General features: G+C 44.4%; 1 protein-coding gene across 9 annotated transcripts in view; it reads left to right on the plus strand.

The window, feature by feature from the left end:
* The first annotated feature begins 398 nt into the window (after positions 1–398).
* The window catches only part of LOC121540505 (LIM and calponin homology domains-containing protein 1-like), a 138140-nt gene continuing 118678 nt past the window's right edge, over positions 399–19860 (plus strand). For 5 of the 9 annotated variants that reach the window (XM_041849438.2, XM_045207241.1, XM_045207251.1 and 2 more), the window contains exon 1: positions 401–908. In XM_041849438.2, coding sequence (XP_041705372.2) covers positions 807–908 — 102 coding nt within the window. In that variant the 5' untranslated portion in view covers positions 401–806. Of the gene's footprint in view, positions 909–19860 lie in introns of all 9 variants that reach the window. The other 4 variants (XM_045207244.1, XM_045207256.1, XM_045207254.1 and 1 more) reach the window with 3 other exon arrangements.

Below are 19860 nucleotides of genomic sequence, written 5' to 3' on the forward strand. Positions count from 1 at the left end.
CGCTCTATAACTTTCGCTGCAGTTTCTTCTCACCAACTGCACCATGCAGCCATCACCTTCATTGTGGGAGGCACTTGTCAACCAATCATTAGGTTGGGCAAAATAAGCGACTGAAACAGGAACCAACTTTGCTGCGATTCTAAAAGCTACAGGGAATACAAATAAAAGTGATATATGAGACCTCTGTTTTCAGTTTGTGAGTGTGTATAGAAACGTTAATTTGGACACTGCCATGTTCATCTGTACCTTGCTGTTCGAAAAACCACTACAGTGTCCGACTTTCGGCTTTTACAGATGCACCTCCCCCCACTTCACTCGCCTAATTTCTACAGTCGGTTTGGTTAGGGTTACCGCTCGAACACACCCAATGATAATACTCTTCAACTCTTCCCTGCTCTGTGTTGCTGCTGTCTGGAAACTGGGTGTGTGATCCGGAGTGGCTGATGGAATTGCTTGCTGTCTTTGCATTGGCTGACGGCACAGCAGCACTGCTCCATGTATTTTTAGCCATTGATGCAATTCATATTGCGGTGCGAGTGAGTCGACTCGATCCACAGTCCCAGTTGGCTACACAGGAGTTACAGGGGGGTAGCTGCAAGTGCAGTGCTGGGGGTTTGCGGCATACACCGAAGGAGAGTGGGGGAGACTGCTTACACAGCAAGTCAAGTAAAAAATAAATAAACGGCATTAAACCGGCATTATCGGGTTTTCACGGTCAGGTGCTGAGGCTGAAACCTGAGGATTTTCCAATAGCCTATAGTTGTAGCTTTATTGTTGGTCTATTTTAACACTGAGCAGCTTTGCAAATGGCAAGTCCCACTGCAGATAGAGGACAACCACACCAGCGACATCCCCTCTCCGAATCGGCCTCGGAGCCCGCGTTTCTAGAAGCGCAGAAATGGATTGAGGTGAGTCACTGTCCTTATCAAACTCATACGGGCATGTTATTGCACTGCAGAATGACCAAATAGGCCTACAATTTTTATAGACTTGTAATTTGCGTAAAAGTAAAAAGCCACGTCCCGTTATCTTATTATCATGTAACAAAGGCACGGTAAACCACGCTAATCGGTTTTATTGCCTAGTCACCTGTTGAATAAGTGACGCAAATTCATCATCCCACTTGCCTTACGAACAGGAGCCTCTGCTGTGGAGCTGGGTGCGTGTTTGGTTGAAAACAATGAATGCATCATCTGGAAAGGATTTTTTTTTTTGCCTCATTGCGAGCTTGTCAGACAATAATCGCACAAATGGGTTTTTGTTCTGTGAGAATTTAAATCAAGGCATTCACTGGCTGCGTTGCACGTGGCTTTGTTAGACTGTGATTAGCTGTCACATTGTCCTATTCAACACATTGTTTTAGGTTGTTGTGATGTGAACTAAGCTTGGTAAACTAGGCCTACATGAAATAATTTTGAGGCATTAGTTTCTATTCTGGACACACTTTAAACATTTTAGATTATAGCAGTTAAAGCCTGTTATCCCTTTCACCCATTATCCCTTTCACCTTATCACACATTTTACATTCCATATGTATTGATTTTAGCTTACACCATTATCGTTACCATCACTACACCCAGAAGGGCCAAGTAGCATGTTAATATAATAATATATGCCATTTAGCAGACACTTTTATCCAAAGTGACTTACAATCATGCAAGCATATATTTTTTTTAAATGTATGGGTAGTCAACCTAGTTTAAAGTAGCCATTACTGGCCCTGTCTCCTTTGACTGATTAGAGGCCACACAGTTGAATGAGAGGAGGGTATATACAACAAAAGGACAGGTGCTCTCATTACCCACATAAACCTGGTGTTTGTCACTGGGTCCCCTTGGGGTCATTGAGAGTTGATACAGGTCACTGGTTTCTGAAGAAAACAAACAAGAGCCACTATTATCAGGTAAAATAAGAAGGATTCTTTGCTAGGCTTCATTTCTCAGCCATGAGTTATATTTCTTAACCGTGTCCGTGTGGCTGAGTGTTAGGCCTTGGGTTGCTCTGACAGAAACACTTTACATTACAGTATACTTGCAGGAACAACCAATGTATTATAACTGTTTATTACAGATTTATAAGCTTGATCTAAACGTATATGCTAATGAACAAGCTTATAGTTATAAACAAGGGGTCTCCAACAGGTCGATCACTAGCTACCAGTAGCTTGCAGACCACCTATGAGTAGCTCGCCAAACAATTCTGAAAGTACAGTGCATTAGGAAAGTATTCAGACCCCTTGACTTTTTCCACATTTTGTTACATTAACACCTTATTCTAAAATTGATTAAACTGTTTTTTCCCCTTATCAATCTACACACAATACCCCATAATGACAAAGCAAAAACAGGTTTTTAGAAATGTTGGCAAAATTATAAAAAATAAAAAACGGAAATATCACATTTACATAAGTATTCAGACACTTTACTCAGTACTTTGTTGAATCACCTTTGGCAGCGATTACAGCCTCGAGTCTTCTTGGGTATGACGCTACAACCTTGGCACATCTGTATTTTGGTAGTTTCTCTCATTCTCTCTGCAGATCCTCTCAAGCTCTGTCAGGTTGGATGGGGAGCGTTGCTGCACAGCTATTTTCAGGTCTCCCCAGAGATGTTTGATTGGGTTCAAGTCCGGATCTGGCTGGGCCACTCAAGAACATTCAGAGACTTGTCCCGAAGCCACTCCTGCATTGTCTTGGCTGTGTGCTTAAGGTCGTTGTCCTGCTGGAAGGTGAATCTTCGCCCCCAGTCAGAGGTCCTGAGCGCCCTGGAGCAGGTTTTCATCAAGGATCTCTCTGTACTTTGGTCCGTTCATCTTTGCCTCAATCCTAACTAGTCTCCCAGTCCCTGCCGCTGAAAAACAGCATGATGCTGCCACCCCCATGCTTCACCGTAGGGATGGTGCCAGGTTTCCTCCAGACGTGACGCTTGGCATTCAGGCCAGAGTTCAATCTTGGTTTCATCAGACCAGAGAATCTTGTTTCTCATGGTCTGAGAGTCTTTAGGTGTCTTTTGGCAAACTCCAAGCTGGCTGTCATGTGCCTTTTACTGAGGAGTGGCTTCTGTCTGGCCACTACCATAAAGGCCTGATTGGTGGAGTGCTGCAGAGATGGTTGTCCTTCTGGAAGGTTCTCCCATCTCCACAAAGGAACTCTGGAGCTCTATCAGAGTGACCATCGGGTTCTTGGTCACCTCCCTGACCAAGGCCCTTCTTCCCCGATTGCTCAGTTTGGCCGGGCGGCCAGCTCTAGGAAGAGTCTTGGTGGTTCCAAACTTCTTCCATTTAAGAATGATAGAGGCCGGGCCTCCCGAGTGGCGCAGCGGTCTAAGGCACTGCAGTGCTTGAGGCGTCACTACAGTTCCGGGTTCGATCCTGGGCTGTGTCGCAGCCGGCTGCGACAGGGAGACCCATGTGGTGACGCACAATTGGCCTATCGTTATCCGGGTTAGGGGAGGGTTTGGCCGGCCAAGATGTAGTCGTTCCATCGCGCTCTAGCGACTCCTGTGGCGGGCCGGGCGCATGCACGCTGACATGGTCGGCAGTTGTATGGTGTTTCCTCCGACACATTGGTGCAGTTTGCTTCCGGGTTAAGCGAGCAGTGTGTCATGGCAGGGTCGTGTTTCGGAGGACGCATGGCTCTCGACCTTTGCCTCTCCCGAGTCCGTACGGGAGTTGCAGCTATGGGACAAGACTGTAACTACCAATTGGATATCACGAAAAAGGGGTAAAAATAATTAAAGAATAATAGAGGCCACTGTGGTCTTGGGGACCATCAATGGTGCAGTCCTGTTTTCGCTTTTTTATTATGGGGTATTGTGTGTAGATTGCTGAGGAAAATGTTTTATTTAATCAATATTAGAATAAGGCTGTAACGTAACAAAAAGTCAAGGGGTTTGAATACTTTCCAAAGGCACTGTACATGCAATTGTCACGTGTTCCACCACAAACTGTCTTAAACAAATCTCACAATTATCAGACACCTCAAGCTACCAGGTACTGTCTAATCAACATGACATTGACATTATCCCACCCCTGGTTAGCCAGGGGTCAATGCAGGTAGTCCGGGTAGCCATTTGATTAGCTTCCTCTGACACCGCCTGCTATAGAAGTCCTGGATGGCAGGGAGCTCGGCCCCAGTGATGTACTCACCACCGTCTGTAGCACCTTGCGGTCGGGTGCCTTGCAGTTTCCATACTAAGCAGTGATGCAGCCAGTCAAGATGCTCTCAATGGTGCAGCTTTATAACTTTTTGAGGATCTTTACAGCCTCCTGAGGGGCCCTCTTCACAACTGTGTGGGTGTGTTTGGACCATGTTAATTCTTTAGTGATGTGGACACCGATGAACTCTCGATGGGGATGGGGGCGGGCTTGCCCCTCCATTTCCTGTAGTCCACGATCAGCTCCTTTGTCTTGCTAATGTTGAGGGTGAGGTTGTTGCCCTTGCACCACACAGCCAGGTCTCTGACCTCCTCCATATAGGCTGTCTAATCGCCGTCGGTGATCAGTCCTACCACTATCGTGTCGTCAGCAAACTTGATGATGGTGTTGGAGTCGTGCACGGCCACGCAGTCGTGGGTGAACAGGGAGTACAGGAGGGGACTAAGTACACAACCCTGAGGGGCCCCCGTGTTGATGATCAGCGTGACGGATGTGTTGTTGACTACCTTCACCGCCTGGTGACGGCCCGTCAGGAAGTCCAGGATCCAGTTGCAGAGGTAGGTGTTCAGTCCCAGGGTCCTGAGCTTGGTGATGAGCTTGGAGGGGACTATGGTGTTGAATGCTGAGCTGAGTATTCCTCTTGTCCAGGTGGGTGAGGGCAGTGTGGAGTGCAATGGAGATTGCATCATCTGTGGATCTGTTGGGGTGGTGTGCGAATTGGAGTGGGTCCAGGGTGTCTGGGTTGATGGTGTTGATGTGAGCCATGACAAGCCTTTCAAAGCATTTCATGGCTATAGATGTCAGTATAGTCATTTAGGCAGTTCATTTAGTTCAATAGTCATTTAAGGGTTCTTGGGCACGGGGACTATGATGGTCTGCTTGAAACAGGTTGGAATTACAAACCAGGTCAGGGATTGGTTGAAAATGTCAGTGAAGACACTTGCCAGCTGGTTAGCGTATGCTTTGAATACGCGTCCTGGTATTCCGCTTGGCTCCGCGGCCTTGCGAATGTTGACCTGTTTAAAGGTCTTACTGACATCAGCTATGGAGAGCGAGATCACAAACTCATCCGGAACAGCTGGTGCTCTCATGCATGGTTCAGGGTTGCTTGCCTCAAAGCGAACTTAGAAGGCATTTAGCTCGTCTGGTAGGTTTGCGTCACTGGGCAGCTCGCGGCTGGGTTTCCCTTTGTAATCCATGATAGTTTGCAAGCCCTGCCACATCTGTTGAGTGTCAAAGCCGGTGTAGTAGGATTTGATCTTAGTCCTGTATTGACACTTCGCCTGTTTGATGGCTCGTCGTCAGTCATAGCTGGATTTCTTGTAAGCGTCCAGATTAGTGGCCCGCTCCTTGAAAGTGGCAGCTCTTTATCTCAGTGCGGATGTTGCCTGTAATCCATGGCTTCTGGTTGGGGTATGTACGTACAGTCCCCGTGGGGACGACGTCATCGAGGCACTTATTAATGAAGCTGGTGACTGATGTGGTAAACTTCTCAATGTAATCGGATGAATCCCGGAACATATCCTGTAGCTTAGCATCCGCTTCATTGGACCACTTCACGGTTTGAGTTTTTGCTTGTAAGTAGGAGGATAGAGGTATGGTCTGATGTGCCAAAGGGAGTGTGAGGGAGGACCTTGTATGTGTTTCTTTGTGTGGAATAAAGGTGATTTAGAGTTTTGTCACAGATGCACTGGTGACATGCTGGTAAAAATGAGAAAATTGATTTAAGTTTCCATGCATTAAAATCACCGGCCATGAGAAACGTCGCCTCTGAATGTGCATTTTCTTGTTTTCTTATGGCCTTATGCAGCTCGTTGAGTGCGGTCTTAGTGCCAGCATCAGTTTGTGGCGGTAAATAGACAGCTAGGAAAAATATAGATGAAAACTCTCTTGGTAAATAGTATAGTCTGCAGCTTATCATGAGGTATTCTAACTCGGGCAAGTAAAAACCTGAGACTTCCTTAACATTAGAGATAGGACACCAGCTGTTGTTAACAAAGAGACACACCCCTCTCCCTTCATCTTACCCAAGTCTGCCATCCGGTCTTGACGATGCATAGAAAAACAAGCGATGTATATCATTTACATTTACGTCATTTAGCAGACGCTCTTATCCAGAGCGACTTACAAATTGGTGCATTCACCTTATAGCCAGTGGGATAACCACTTTACAATATGTTTTTTTTCTTTCTTTCTTTGGGGTGGGGTAAGGGGGGGTAGAAGGATTACTTTATCCTATCCCAGGTATTCCTTAAAGAGGTGGGGTTTCAAGTGTCTCCGGAAGGTGGTGAGTGACTCCACTGTCCTGGCGTCGTGAGGGAGCTTGTTCCACAATTGGGGTGCCAGAGCAGCAAACAGTTTTGACTGGGCTGAGCGGGAACTGTGCTTCCGCAGAGGTAGGGGGGCCAGCAGGCCAGAGGTGGATGAACGCAATGCCCTCGTTTGGGTGTAGGGACTGATCAGAGCCTGAAGGTACGGAGGTGCCGTTCCCCTCACAGCTCCGTAGGCAAGCACCTTGGTCTTGTAGCAGATGCAAGCTTCAACTGGAAGCCAGTGGAGTGTGCGGAGGAGCGGGGTGACGTGAGAGAACTTGGGAAGGTTGAACACCAGACGGGCTGCGGCATTCTGGATGAGTTGTAGGGGTTTAATGACACAGGCAGGGAGCCCAGCCAACAGCGAGTTGCAGTAATCCAGACGGGAGATGACAAGTGCCTGGATTAGGACCTGTGCTGCTTCCTGTGTAAGGCAGGGTCGTACTCTCAGAATGTTGTAGAGCATGAACCTACAGTCCTTCCCCGGGAGGAAGAGCAGCTCCGTCTTGCCGAGGTTCAGCTTGAGGTGGTGATCCGTCATCCACACTGATATGTCTGCCAGACATGCAGAGATGCGATTTGCCACCTGGTTATCAGAAGGGGGAAAGGAGAAGATTAGTTGTGTGTCGTCTGCGTAGCAATGATAGGAGAGGCCATGTGAGGATATGACAGAGCCAAGTGACTTGGTGTATAGCGAGAATAGGAGAGGGCCTAGAACTGAGCCCTGGGGGACACCAGTGGTGAGAGCACGTGGTGCGGAGACAGATTCTCGCCACGCCACTTGGTAGGAGCGACCGGTCAGGTAGGACGCAATCCAAGAGTGAGCCGCGCCGGAGATGCCCAACTCGGAGAGGGTGGAGAGGAGGATCTGATGGTTCACAGTATCAAAGGCAGCAGACAGGTCTAGAAGGACAAGAGCAGAGGAGAGAGTTAGCTTTAGCAGTGCAGAGAGCCTCCGTGACACAGAGAAGAGCAGTCTCAGTTGAATGACCAGTCTTGAAACCTGACTGGTTTGGATCAAGAAGGTCATTCTGAGAGAGATAGCAAGAGAGTTGGCTAAAGACGGCACGCTCAAGAGTTTTGGAGAGAAAAGAAAGAAGGGATACTGGTCTGTAGTTGTTGACATCAGAGGGATCGAGTGTTGGTTTTTTGAGAAGGGGTGCAACTCTCGCTCTCTTGAAGACGGAAGGGACATATCCATGTCTTCATTAAACCACGACTCTGTGAAACATATGATATTACTGTTTTTCAGGTCCCGTTGATAGTGTAGTCTCGAACGGAGCCCATCCAGTTTTTTCTCCAGTGCTTGCACGTTAGCCAATAGAACAGAGGGCAATGGCGGTCTATTTGCTCGCCGACGTAGTCTCGTCAGGGTTCCGGCTCACATGCCTCTTTTTTGCCGCCGCTTCCTCTTTCGAGTCCCGGGGATAAGGGCCTGGTCTGGAGTAAGCAGAACAAGGTTAGTGATCGCTGTTCTGATGTCCAGAAGCTGTTTCCGGTCGTAGGAAATGATGGCGGAAACATTATGTAAAATAAAAATTTTAAATCAGCGTAAAAAAGCACACATATTAGCAGAATTGGTCAGGAGCCCGTAAGATGGTTGCTATCCACTGCAGCACAATCTTCATCTTCAACTACTTATTAAGTATACCTTAATATAAAGTGTTAGCGCTCTGATTGTAGCCTACCAATTTCCAATTTTGTTTCATTTTAGCAATTTAGCAGACGCTCTTATCCAGAGCGACTTACAGTTAGTGAGTGCATACATTTAAAAAAAATTAATTTTCATACTGTGGTGTTTGAACTGAAACCTTGTCAGAGACATTGGTAATGATAGTGTTAAGGCTACTCTGAGTTCCAGACAAACAGCTATTTGATGAGGGCATAAACAGTTGTTGTGCTGATTAACTATAGCCACAGGGTGTTTCCCAGCCAATGACAATGTTGGTCAGCCATTTGACACCTCCCCCTCTGAATGGTGGAATGAAATCGCTCATCTCAAGGTTGATCCAACGAAAACACCTTACTTTCCACAAAGTAATAAGGGAATGAAATGTCAAATACTGATATGATTATATATTCTTTGTCAACATATTTCAATTGACTTTAGACAAACATCAATATTAAATGTAATTTGATTGACATGAATTGAATCACACAATGTTACAAGCACCCGTCCAGCAAATTGGAGAGGGTTTAGGTAGACTGGTTGGAAATGGTTGGTTGGATATGCCTTCCCTCTTGAATAACCCTTGTTTTTTCTTTGCTCAGATCTTTGTTTTAACATTTCTCTTTTATCCCTTCTCCATTGACTGACTGAAGAGACTCTTTTCCCCCTTTTCTCACTCAGCCTAGGCATGTTGCGTTACCTTCTGCAACAATACTGTGAGTGTGTTGCATTGTGACAGGCTGAAATGGAATTTGATATCATCCACTCTGAAGATAAGTCACCGCACAGCTCCACTTATACACTATTTAATAATTTATCCATGTATCAGGAAATCTAAGGAATTACACGTTATTTGTTCCGTGCTTGGGTTCACTGTTGGTCGATAAACGTGCAGATGGTTCTTAAAAAAACGGAGGGGAAAGGTTCCCCCAATTGTCTTCTTAATTTGGACCATGGCTTTAAATGAATGAAAAGTGCAGAGCAACAACCATGCACATCCCTTATCATCTACAGTGGGGAGAACAAGTATTTGATAGGTTGCAGGTTTTCCTACTTACAAAGCTTGTAGAGGTCTGTAATTTTTATCATAGGTACACTTCAACTGTGAGAGACGGAATCTAAAACAAAAATCCAGAAAATCACATTGTTTGATTTTTAAGTAATTAATTTGCATTTTATTGCATGACATAAGTATTTGATCACCTACCAACCAGTAAGAATTCCGGCTCTCACAGACCTGTTAGTTTTTCTTTAAGAAGCCCTCCTGTTCTCCACTCATTACCTGTATTAACTGCACCTGTTTGAACTCGTTACCTGTATAAAAGACACCTGTCCACACACTCAATCAAACAGACTCCAACCTCTCCACAATGGCCAAGACCAGAGAGCTGTGTAAGGACATCAGGGATAAAATTGTAGACCTGCACAAGGCTGGGATGGGCTACAGAACAATAGGCAAGCAGCTTGGTGAGAAGGCAACAACTGTTGGCGCAATTATTAGAAAATTGAAGAAGTTCAAGATGACGGTCAATCACCCTCGGTCTGGGGCTCCATGCAAGATCTCACCTTGTGGGGCATCAATGATCATGAGGAAGGTGAGGGATCAGCCCAGAACTACACGGGAGCACCTGGTCAATGACCTGAAGAGAGCTGGGACCACAGTCTCAAAGAAAACCATTAGTAACACACTATGCCATCATGGATTAAAATCCTGCAGCGCACGCAAGGTCCCCCTACTCAAGCCAGCGCATGTCCAGGCCCGTCTGAAGTTTGCCAATGACCATCTGGATGATCCAGAGGAGGAATGGGAGAAGGTCATGTGGTCTGATGAGACAAAAATTTAGCTTTTTGGTCTAAACTCCACTCGCCGTGTTTGGAGGAAGAAGAAGGATGAGTACAACCCCAAGAACACCATCCCAACCGTGAAGCATGGAGGTGAAAACATCATTCTTTGGGGATGCTTTTCTGCAAAGGGGACAGGACGGCTGCACCGTATTGAGGGGAGGATGGATGGGGCCATGTATCGCGAGATCTTGGCCAACAACTTCCTTCCCTCAGTAAGAGCATTGAAGATGGGTCGTGGCTGGGTCTTCCAGCATGACAACGACCCGAAACACACAGCCAGGGCAACTAAGGAGTGGCTCCGTAATAAGCATCTCAAGGTCCTGGAGTGGCCTAGCCAGTCTCCAGACCTGAACCCAATAGAAAATCTTTGGAGGGAGCTGAAAGTCCGTATTGCCCAGCGACAGCCCCAAAACCTGAAGGATCTGGAGAAGGTTTGTATGGAGGAGTGGGCCAAAATCCCTGCTGCAGTGTGTGCAAACCTGGTCAAGACCTACAGGAAATGTATGATCTCTGTAATTGCAAACAAAGGTTTCTGTACCAAATATTAAGTTCTGCTTTTCTGATGTATTAAATACTTATGTCATGCAATAAAATGCAAATGAATTACTTAAAAATCATACAATGTGATTTTCTGGATTATTATTATTTTTTTTTTAATTACAGACCTCTACATGCTTTGTAAGTAGGAAAACCTGCAAAATCGGCAGTGTATCAAATACTTGTTCTCCCCACTGTATCTGCATACATTTGTTCTTACCGATGCATGGCATACTATACTAATGGAGTTTAATGGAAGAAGACACTGTATTAGCTGTAAGTGGCACAGGGGGACCAGCAATATGACAACATTTACACTAAGTGTTAGGGAACAAGATGGAGCTATTAGCCATGTTGCTTACCTACACCTATCTATACCTCACAGATGTCCACAAGTGCACCGAGAGTAGAGGCTAGGGTTCTATTTGGGTTTGGAGGGATTGAATAATGAAAACAATACCAAGTATTTCATATGAAGGGAGTATTATCATGTGTTATAAAGATAACCTTCATACAGTGGGCGATGGTGGGCGTGAGAATGAAAAAAACATCAACCTTCCTGTAGATATTTTCAGCTGTTCATGGGAGAACAAAAGTGTCTTAACCTTGATCTTGAATCATTTCCATTGCCCCCAAATGTATTTTCTATGCAAATTACATAACATTTTGCTAATTCACTTCTGGTGAAAAACTTTACTTGCAGCAGTGCATCAACCAATCAATAATGCTATTATCAATTAAATGAAGTACAGTACATAAATACTATTGATGGAAGATAGTACAGTACATAGATACTATTGATGGAAGATAGTACAGTAGGGTTTATTCCAAATAATGGAAATCATGTATAACAAGTTGTTTATGCAGAAACTCTAGTTTCAACAATTAGTTCACCAGCAACAGGTAACACGCACTCCAATTGCACACACGCACGCTCGACACACACACACACACACACACACACACACACTTGCACGGTCTCGACCATTCACACTAACATAAAAGCCCTGAAAGTAAGAAACTAATGGCTAATCCTGCAACTATGATCTTAATCGTGCAGGAAGCCTTCTGTTGGGGAGATCCTCTGATGGCAGAGCAGGTTGAAACAATGTTGATATGATATTGGCTGAGTATTGCTAGAGATTATGTTTGACCATCAACAGATTTTCTCCCAGCATTATGCAACATTTTGTTTAGTTCTGGGGGAAACTTTGTACAATTTAGCTTCATTTGCCTAAGTTGCAGTAGGAGAATCTCACGTAACCAATCAGAGGATATGGTGGAGCTAATTGTTATGTTGCTGATCTCTATCCAATCCTTTGACATCTACAGTGGCTTGCGAACGTATTCACCCCCCTTGGCATTTTTCCTATTTTGTTGCCTTACAACCTGGAATTAAAATTGATTTTTTTGTATCATTTGATTCACACCACATGCCTACCACTTTGAAGATGCAAAATATTTTTTATTGTGAAACAAACAAGAAGACAAAAAAACGGAACTTGAGCGTGCATAACTATTCACCCCCCCCCCCCCCCAAAGTCAATACTTTGTAGAGACACCTTTTGCAGCAATTACAGCTGCAAGTCTCTTGGGATATGTCTCTATAAGCTTGGCACATCTAGCCACTGGGATTTTTGCCCATTCTTCAAGGCAAAACTGCTCCAGCTCCTTCAAGTTGGATGGGTTCCGCTGGTTTACAGCAATCTTTAAGTCATACCACAGATTCTCAATTGGATTGAGGTCTGGGCTTTGACTAGGCCATTCCAAGACATTTAAATGTTTCCCCTTAAACCACTCGAGTGTTGCTTTAGCAGTATGCTTAGGGTCATTGTCCTGCTGGAAGGTGAACCTCCTTCCCAGTCTCAAATCTCTGGAAGATTGAAACAGGTTTCCCTCCAGAATTTCCCTGTATTTAGCGCCATCCATCATTCCTTCAATTCTGACCAGTTTCCCAGTCCCTGCCGATGAAAAACATCCCCCACAGCATGATGCTGCCACCACCATGCTTCACTGTGGGGATGGTGTTCTCGGGGTGATGAGAGGTGTTGGGTTTGCACCAGACATAGCGTTTTCCTTGATGGCCAAAAAGCTCAATTTTAGTCTCATCTGACCAGAGTACCTTCTTCCATATGTTTGGGGAGTCTCCCACATAGCTTTTGGTGAACACCAAACGTGTTTGCTTATTTTCTTCTTTAAGCAATGGCTTTTTTCTGGCCACTCTTCCGTAAAGCCCAGCTCTGTGGAGTGTACGGCTTAAAGTGGTCCTATGGACAGATACTCCAATCTCCGCTGTGGAGCTTTGCAGCTCCTTCAGGGTTATCTTTGGTCTCTTTGTTGCCTCTCTGATTAATGCCCTTCTTGCCTGGTCCGTGACTTTTGGTGGGCGGCCCTCTCTTGGCAGGTTTGTTGTGGGTCCATATTCTTTCCTTTTGTTAATAATGGATTTAATGGTGCTCCGTTGGATGTTCAAAGTTTCAGATATTTTTATATAACCCAACCCTGATCTGTACTTCTCCACAACTTTGTCCCTGACCTGTTTGGAGAGCACCTTGGTCTTCATGGTGCCGCTTGCTTGGTGGTGTCCCTTGCTTAGTGGTGTTGCAGACTCTGGGGCCTTTCAGAACAGGTGTGTATATATACTGAGATCATGTGGCACTTAGATTGCACACAGGTGGACTTTATTTAACTAATTATGTGACTTCTGAAGGTAATTGGTTGCACCAGATCTTATTTAGGGGCTTCATAGCAAAGGGGGTGAAAACATATGCACACAATACTTTTCCATTATTTATTTTTTTGAATTTTTTGAAACAAGTAATTTTTTTCATTTCACTTCACCAATTTGGAGTATTTTGTGTATGTCCACTACATGAAATCCAAATAAAAATCCATTTAAATTCCAGGTTGTAATGCAACAAAATAGGAAAAACGCCAAGGGGGATAAATACCTTTGCATGGCACTGTACAAGTGCCTAGGGGGATTGGTCGGGCCTAGGGGGAGGGGGGAGGGCCTAGGGGGAGGGGTCGGGCCTAGGGGGAGGGGGTCGGGCCTAGGGGGAGGGGTCGGGCCTAGGGGGAGGGGGTCGGGCCTAGGGGGAGGGGGAGGGGGTCGGGCCTAGGGGGAGGGGTCGGGCCTATGGGGATTGGACCTAGTAAGCGTACTCCTGCCAATTAAAATCGTCCTAGGTGGGATTGAGAGATGGGTTAAAACACCAGTGTGTGTGTGTGTGTGTGTGTCTTTGTATTTGTCTTTGCTTGTGCATTTGTAATAATATAATAATATAATATGCCATTTAGCAGACGCTTTTATCCAAAGCGACTTACAGTCATGCGTGCATACATTATTATAATTTTTTTGTGTATGGGTGGTCCCGGGGATCGAACCCACTACCTTGGCGTTACAAGCGCCGTGCTCTACCAGCTGAGCTACAGAGGACCACATTTGTCTGTTTGATATGCAGTATGGTATGCAGTATGATATGCCGTATGATATGCACTATGATATGCAGTATGATTTGCAATAGGATATGCAGTATAATATACACTAGGACATCCACTGTGCATGTATCTCTTTTTATGTGGTTTGTATGCATGTGAGTGTGTGTGTTACTTTTCTCTGAATGGTAATCTATGCTTCCATGCCCTCAATACCCTTTTTGTCAATCTTTGTGATCAGGCTGGGGAGCACATTCATATCTGTCCCATGCCTGAGGTGGAGAGATGGACCCTGTGAGAGGGAGGGCGAATAGGAGACTGTCAATCTGCAGTGCGACAAACACACACACATGCCTACACACACAAGCACACACACAGAAGAGATGGGTCTGCAGCTGCATTCACTCAATCTCCATCAGGGCGGGTTTAACAGCATGACACTTTAGCATATCCATCCTTACCATTGGCTAGCACACCTGTTGTCACAGAGCTATATGCTGTCTAAAAGTGTTTTGTACTGAAGGAAAGTTTTACATTGTGATAAATCATTGCGCTTTTATCACTAATTGAGCCACAGATTTAAATGGTACCATCATCCCAGCAAATGTTCGAACCAGGAAGGAATTCTAGTTTCCTGTAAAACCACCCTCTTCCATCAAGCAGAACAATAATGGTGGACTTTGTTTTGAACCATGGGGGTGTTCGTCTAGGACTGGGAACTCCCAGGGACATCACAATACTTAGGTGCCGATACGATATGTATTGCAATTCTCATGATTCTCACGGTACTATATGTATTGCGATTCAATACTGTGATTTTATTGCGATTTGATGTTCCAAACGTATTGCTCACTACAGTGAGGGGAAAAAAGTATTTGATCCCCTGCTGATTTTGTACGTTTGCCCACTGACAAAGAAATTATCAGTCTATAATTTTAATGGTAGGTTTATTTGAACAGTGAGAGACAGAATAACAACAAAAAAATCCAGAAAAACGCATGTCAAAAATGTTATAAATTGATTTGCATTTTAATGAGGGAAATAAGTATTTAGAGGAATCAGCCCAGAACTACACGGGAGGATCTTGACAATGATCTCAAGGCAGCTGGGACCATAGTCACCAAGAAAACAATTGGTAACACACTACGCCGTGAAGGACTGAAATCCTGCAGCGACCGCAAGGTCCCCCTTCTCAAGAAAGCACATATACAGGCCCATCTGATGTTTGCCAATGAACATCTGAATGATTCAGAGGAGAACTGGGTGAAAGTGTTGTGGTCAGATGAGACCAAAATCGAGCTCTTTGGCATCAACTTTAACTCGCCGTGTTTGGAGGAGCCCAAGAACACCATCCCCACCGTCAAACATGGAGGTGGAAACATTATGCTTTGGGGGTGTTTTTCTGTTAAGGGGACAGGACAACTTCACCGCATCAAAGGGACGGAGGACGGAGCCATGTACCGTCAAATCTTGGGTTGAAAATGGGTCGTGGATGAGTATTCCAGCATGACAATGACCCAAAACACACGGCCAAGGCAACAAAGGAGTGGCTCAAGAAGAAGCACATTAAGGTCCTGGTGTGGCCTAGCCAGTCTCCTGACCTTAATCCATAGAAAATCTGTGGAGGGAGCTGAAGGTTTGAGTTGCCAAACGTCAGCCTCGAATCCTTAATGACTTGGAGAAGATCTGCAAAGAGGAGTGGGACAAAATCCCTCCTGAGATGTGTGCAAACCTGGTGGCCAACTACAAGAAACGTCTGACCTCTGTGATTGCCAACAAGGGTTTTGCCACCAAGTACTAAGTCATGTTTTGCAGAGGGGTCAAATACTTATTTCCCTCATTCATTTGCAAATCAATTTATAAAATTTTTGACATGCGTTTTTCTGTATTTTTTTGTTGTTATTCTGTGTCTCACTGTTCAAATAAACCTACCATTAAAATTATAGACTGATCATGTCTTTGTCAGTGGGCAAACGTACAAAATCAGCAGGGGATCAAATACTTTTTTCCCTCACTGTATATGTCTGCTGCAGAGAGTCGAGAGAGCCATGAGAAAAAGTTTTGTTCAGTAATGGAAATAAAAGTGCTGAAAACAAATTGGCTCCCGAGTTTTGGTGCAGGTACAGTCAATAGCACAACAATAATATTGCGATATTGTCAAAACGATATAATATATTGTCAAAAATAATATCCCGGTATGTAACGATCGCCCCTCCCCCTTCTCTATGTTTTTCCTCCTATTCAACACCAGAAGTCCTGTTAGGTTTGTTCCCAGAATAGGCCTGTCATCATAGCAAAGTGAGCGCTTCCTTCTCTGGGCACATAAACAAAGGGACAATTCAAGTTAGTGTTGAGGCGTGTACCAGCTGCTGAGCAGAAAGATGGACCTACTTCTGAATCATGCATCGCTGTGTTTATTTCCTATTCAACAGTTTAGGGTCGTCATCGTACAGTATTGTTCCAAACGAGTTAGTCAATTGTTGACTTTATATCAGACAGACAGACATACAGGATAGTCAAAAAGATGAGAAGATAGGATGGATAGAGATAGGTAGAGTGATCTCTCAGTAGCGTGTATGATTTTAATTGGGGCATTGAGACTGAGATGGCCTCTTAGTTTACTGAGCTATGGCTCATGGGAGCTGGACTCTTTCTGGACTGCCGAGGGAGGCACTAGAACCTGCGCAGTGTGTCTCCGTCTGCAGTGGGGCAAAGAGACACACACACACACACACACACACACACCACACTGAAGTAACCTGCACAGTGTGTCATTATCTGCAATAGAACACATACGCAGTGCACTGACACTTACTGTATAATCCATTTGCTCTTTGTGTCTTTGGAGCAGCCCTTTCTATTTTTCCTAAGGAGATTGGGTGACATTTGAATGGGAAATTAGGTGTCTCCTTCACTGCTGCTCTTTGACGAAGAGCGTTCAGAGTGATATGATAATGTTATACTCACATACGTTTCTACATAAGGACTGATTCCAGTGCAATTCCAAGAAATGATATTGTTAGTATTAGAGCAGTGGTCACCAACCTTTTCTGATTCAAGATGCAAGCAGAGATCTACCGCTCAAATTTTTTTTGTTTACACAACTTAGAAAATGTATTAAGCCTATGCAACATGAACAAATTAAAAACAGTTCTGTAGCAATTTTGAAATTATATTTTAAAAAATTAAGTATATGATCACACTGGTAATGGACAACTTGTTTTATCACTTGTGAGGCACAGCTGAGTGAGCATAATAATTGTCTTTCTTTTTTATTGGACTGAAGGCCTGCATCTGCTGGTCAGTCTGAGGGTAGGAAGGGAGCAGCGGTGAGGCTGACACTCACCGTCCCTCCATCCTCCTTCCCTACACTGAGAAATGGAACAGTCTTCCAGCTGATGGCGAAACTCAAGTCGCACTGCATTATTTCTGCCTCATGCACAAATGTATGTTGTTACTCCTATGACCAGAGAAAGTGAAATATTCCTCGATATAAAAAAACTCAACCTTGCAGTGCTGCTTGTAGCATAAAGGGAGGTAGGGAGAACGCACATTTTATGTTTTTTTAAAGTGTTGACAGTGCTGAATAACAACTTAAACAGAAACATACTCATAAAAACAGCAGCTCTTTGCTGTATTCGTTGTCTCTCTCTAGTCATGGTTTTAAAAGTTTTGAAATCTCACAGTATCAAGTTTGCTGTGCATTTGAGGCTTCTTTTTACAGTCTATGGCTCGAGCAAACTGTGCAGACACGGTGATCTGAGCTAACTGATTGGCCAGCGGTAGGCCTATAGGCACACTTGATTTGCTGTCTGGACCTGCCGGGTAGGCGGAGTTCTACCTTCAAACACATGAAATGGTTCAAAATAGGAACACTTTGCCTTCCCGGCACTAGGGCTGCTGAATCAAGTGCACCTACCGCCAACAGCGAGATTTTTAGTTGTTGTTGTTTTTGTTTTTAGCGTTGGGTTTTTTACAGAAATGTTTGGTGATCGACTAGGAATGCCTTGGAGATTGGCCAGTCGATCGTGATCGACCGGTTGGTGACCATTAGAGGGTAAAGTTCAGGCAGTATTAGCTCAACAGGCTTATTTGCATGCCTAACCTCAATTTTAATTCCTAGCGTAGTTATTATTTCGTTTATTAAATTATTGTCTTAGACACTTCTATCAATGAGCCTTTGATTCACAACATCTCTTCTGTTCTGGTCACACCCCTCATCCCCTCCTAACCGTTGGAGATCCTAAGACCCATTTGGTTCAAATTAGCTTTTCGGTTCAACCCAACTCAGTTGTACTTGGGGGGAGCTGTCCTTTTGGTAGAAATTCTGCAATGGTGAGATACCCAAACGGGCCTAGAGGAGCGAAAATGATGACCGCCCACTATGAATGGGGCCTTTCAGAGCAGTGCTGGGGTGGTTTCCATTGTTTATGACACACACACGATTCAATACCTACCCACCCCAACATTCCTAAGCTCCTGAATCCCACCACCTCATTCACACACGCATACACATACTCCCCCTCCCCCCCAGCTAGTCCCCCTTGGCAACAATGCGCCCTGTCACCAGCTCTGGAAAGTGACACAATCGTCCCTCAGCTGACTGGCATGTGCCGGGTCTCCACTGGCCCAGGCCTCTGCCATGACAGGCAATGTAATAGCAACAGCTATAAAACACTACAGATCACTTTCCCCCGAGACAGATTAAGCCATCTTGGACTATAAAGCTCTTGCGATTCTCTGAGAAATCGGTGAAAAATGTGTAGTCTCACTACTTTGATTTTAACTCCAAAATATGTGCTATAATATATTTTTCTAACTACTTTGTGTGCTTCTCTTATTGTGACAACCAGATTGACCCCATTGTGAGTACACGTTTAGATTTTCTCTCAAGTAGTTTCTTTGTCAAGTATTTAGCAACCTGGGAATGTTGCTGAAACAGGCCCCCATCCAATATAGTTCCATAGCTTAGGCTAACTGCACTAAGTGCTATCAGTGTCTCTGACACCTGCCCATGTAAAGTGGATGAGGGAAGATGCAGGGTAGTGGGTGAATGAGCTTAACCAGGTCCATTAAGGTCTAGTGAAGCCATCCCACTGCTATTGAAAGCTCATTCTGTTGTTAGCTACACTGCCCACAGTGTACTAAAACCAAAAGGAAAAATTTGCATGTTAGCTGTGTTAGCTTTCTTAGCATTGTTAGCCTGTTAGCATGGGTTACCAGCTAATGTTAGCATAAATTAGCTAAATAGTTATAGAAATGCTTAACGAAAGGCCAAGGTCTGGACGTTCTTAAGGCAAGGGAACAATAGCCAGGAGACACTCAAATGTGAGTACACAAATACAACATGCTGAGAGGAACTAAGACACTTGAAGTTAGCAGAGCATATCTTCGTCCGTCCTTGCAAATGGCAGAGCTTCTTGACCTTGTTTCTTTCATATTAGTAATATTATTTTCAACAACAATTTACCTGCTCTCAGTCTCTGTGAGAGAGTTGAAATAAGAAATCTTACTAGTAGGGAGATACTCTGTCTAGCCAATGTCATGGCCCTGCTATTTGTCTTCCCACATCTCATTCATATTACTATTAAGTTAAAACCATTAGGCATTATTTTCATGAGAATAAATGTCTGCTTCTCTCTCACTTTTTCTCACATTCTCTCCGTCTCTCTTCTGTCTGTCAGAATCAGTCATCTACAGTGGCTTGCGAAAGTATTCACCCCCCATGGCATTTTTCCTATTTTGTTGCCTTACAACCTTGATATTAAAATGGATTTTGGGGGGGTTTGTATCATTTGATTTACACAACATGCCTACCACTTTGAAGATGCAAAATATTTTTTATTGTGAAACAAACAAGAAATAAGACAAAAAAACAGAACTTGAGCGTGCATAACTATTCAC

Source organism: Coregonus clupeaformis, chromosome 3 (assembly GCF_020615455.1).
Source record: "Coregonus clupeaformis isolate EN_2021a chromosome 3, ASM2061545v1, whole genome shotgun sequence".
Lineage (NCBI taxonomy): Eukaryota > Metazoa > Chordata > Actinopteri > Salmoniformes > Salmonidae > Coregonus > Coregonus clupeaformis.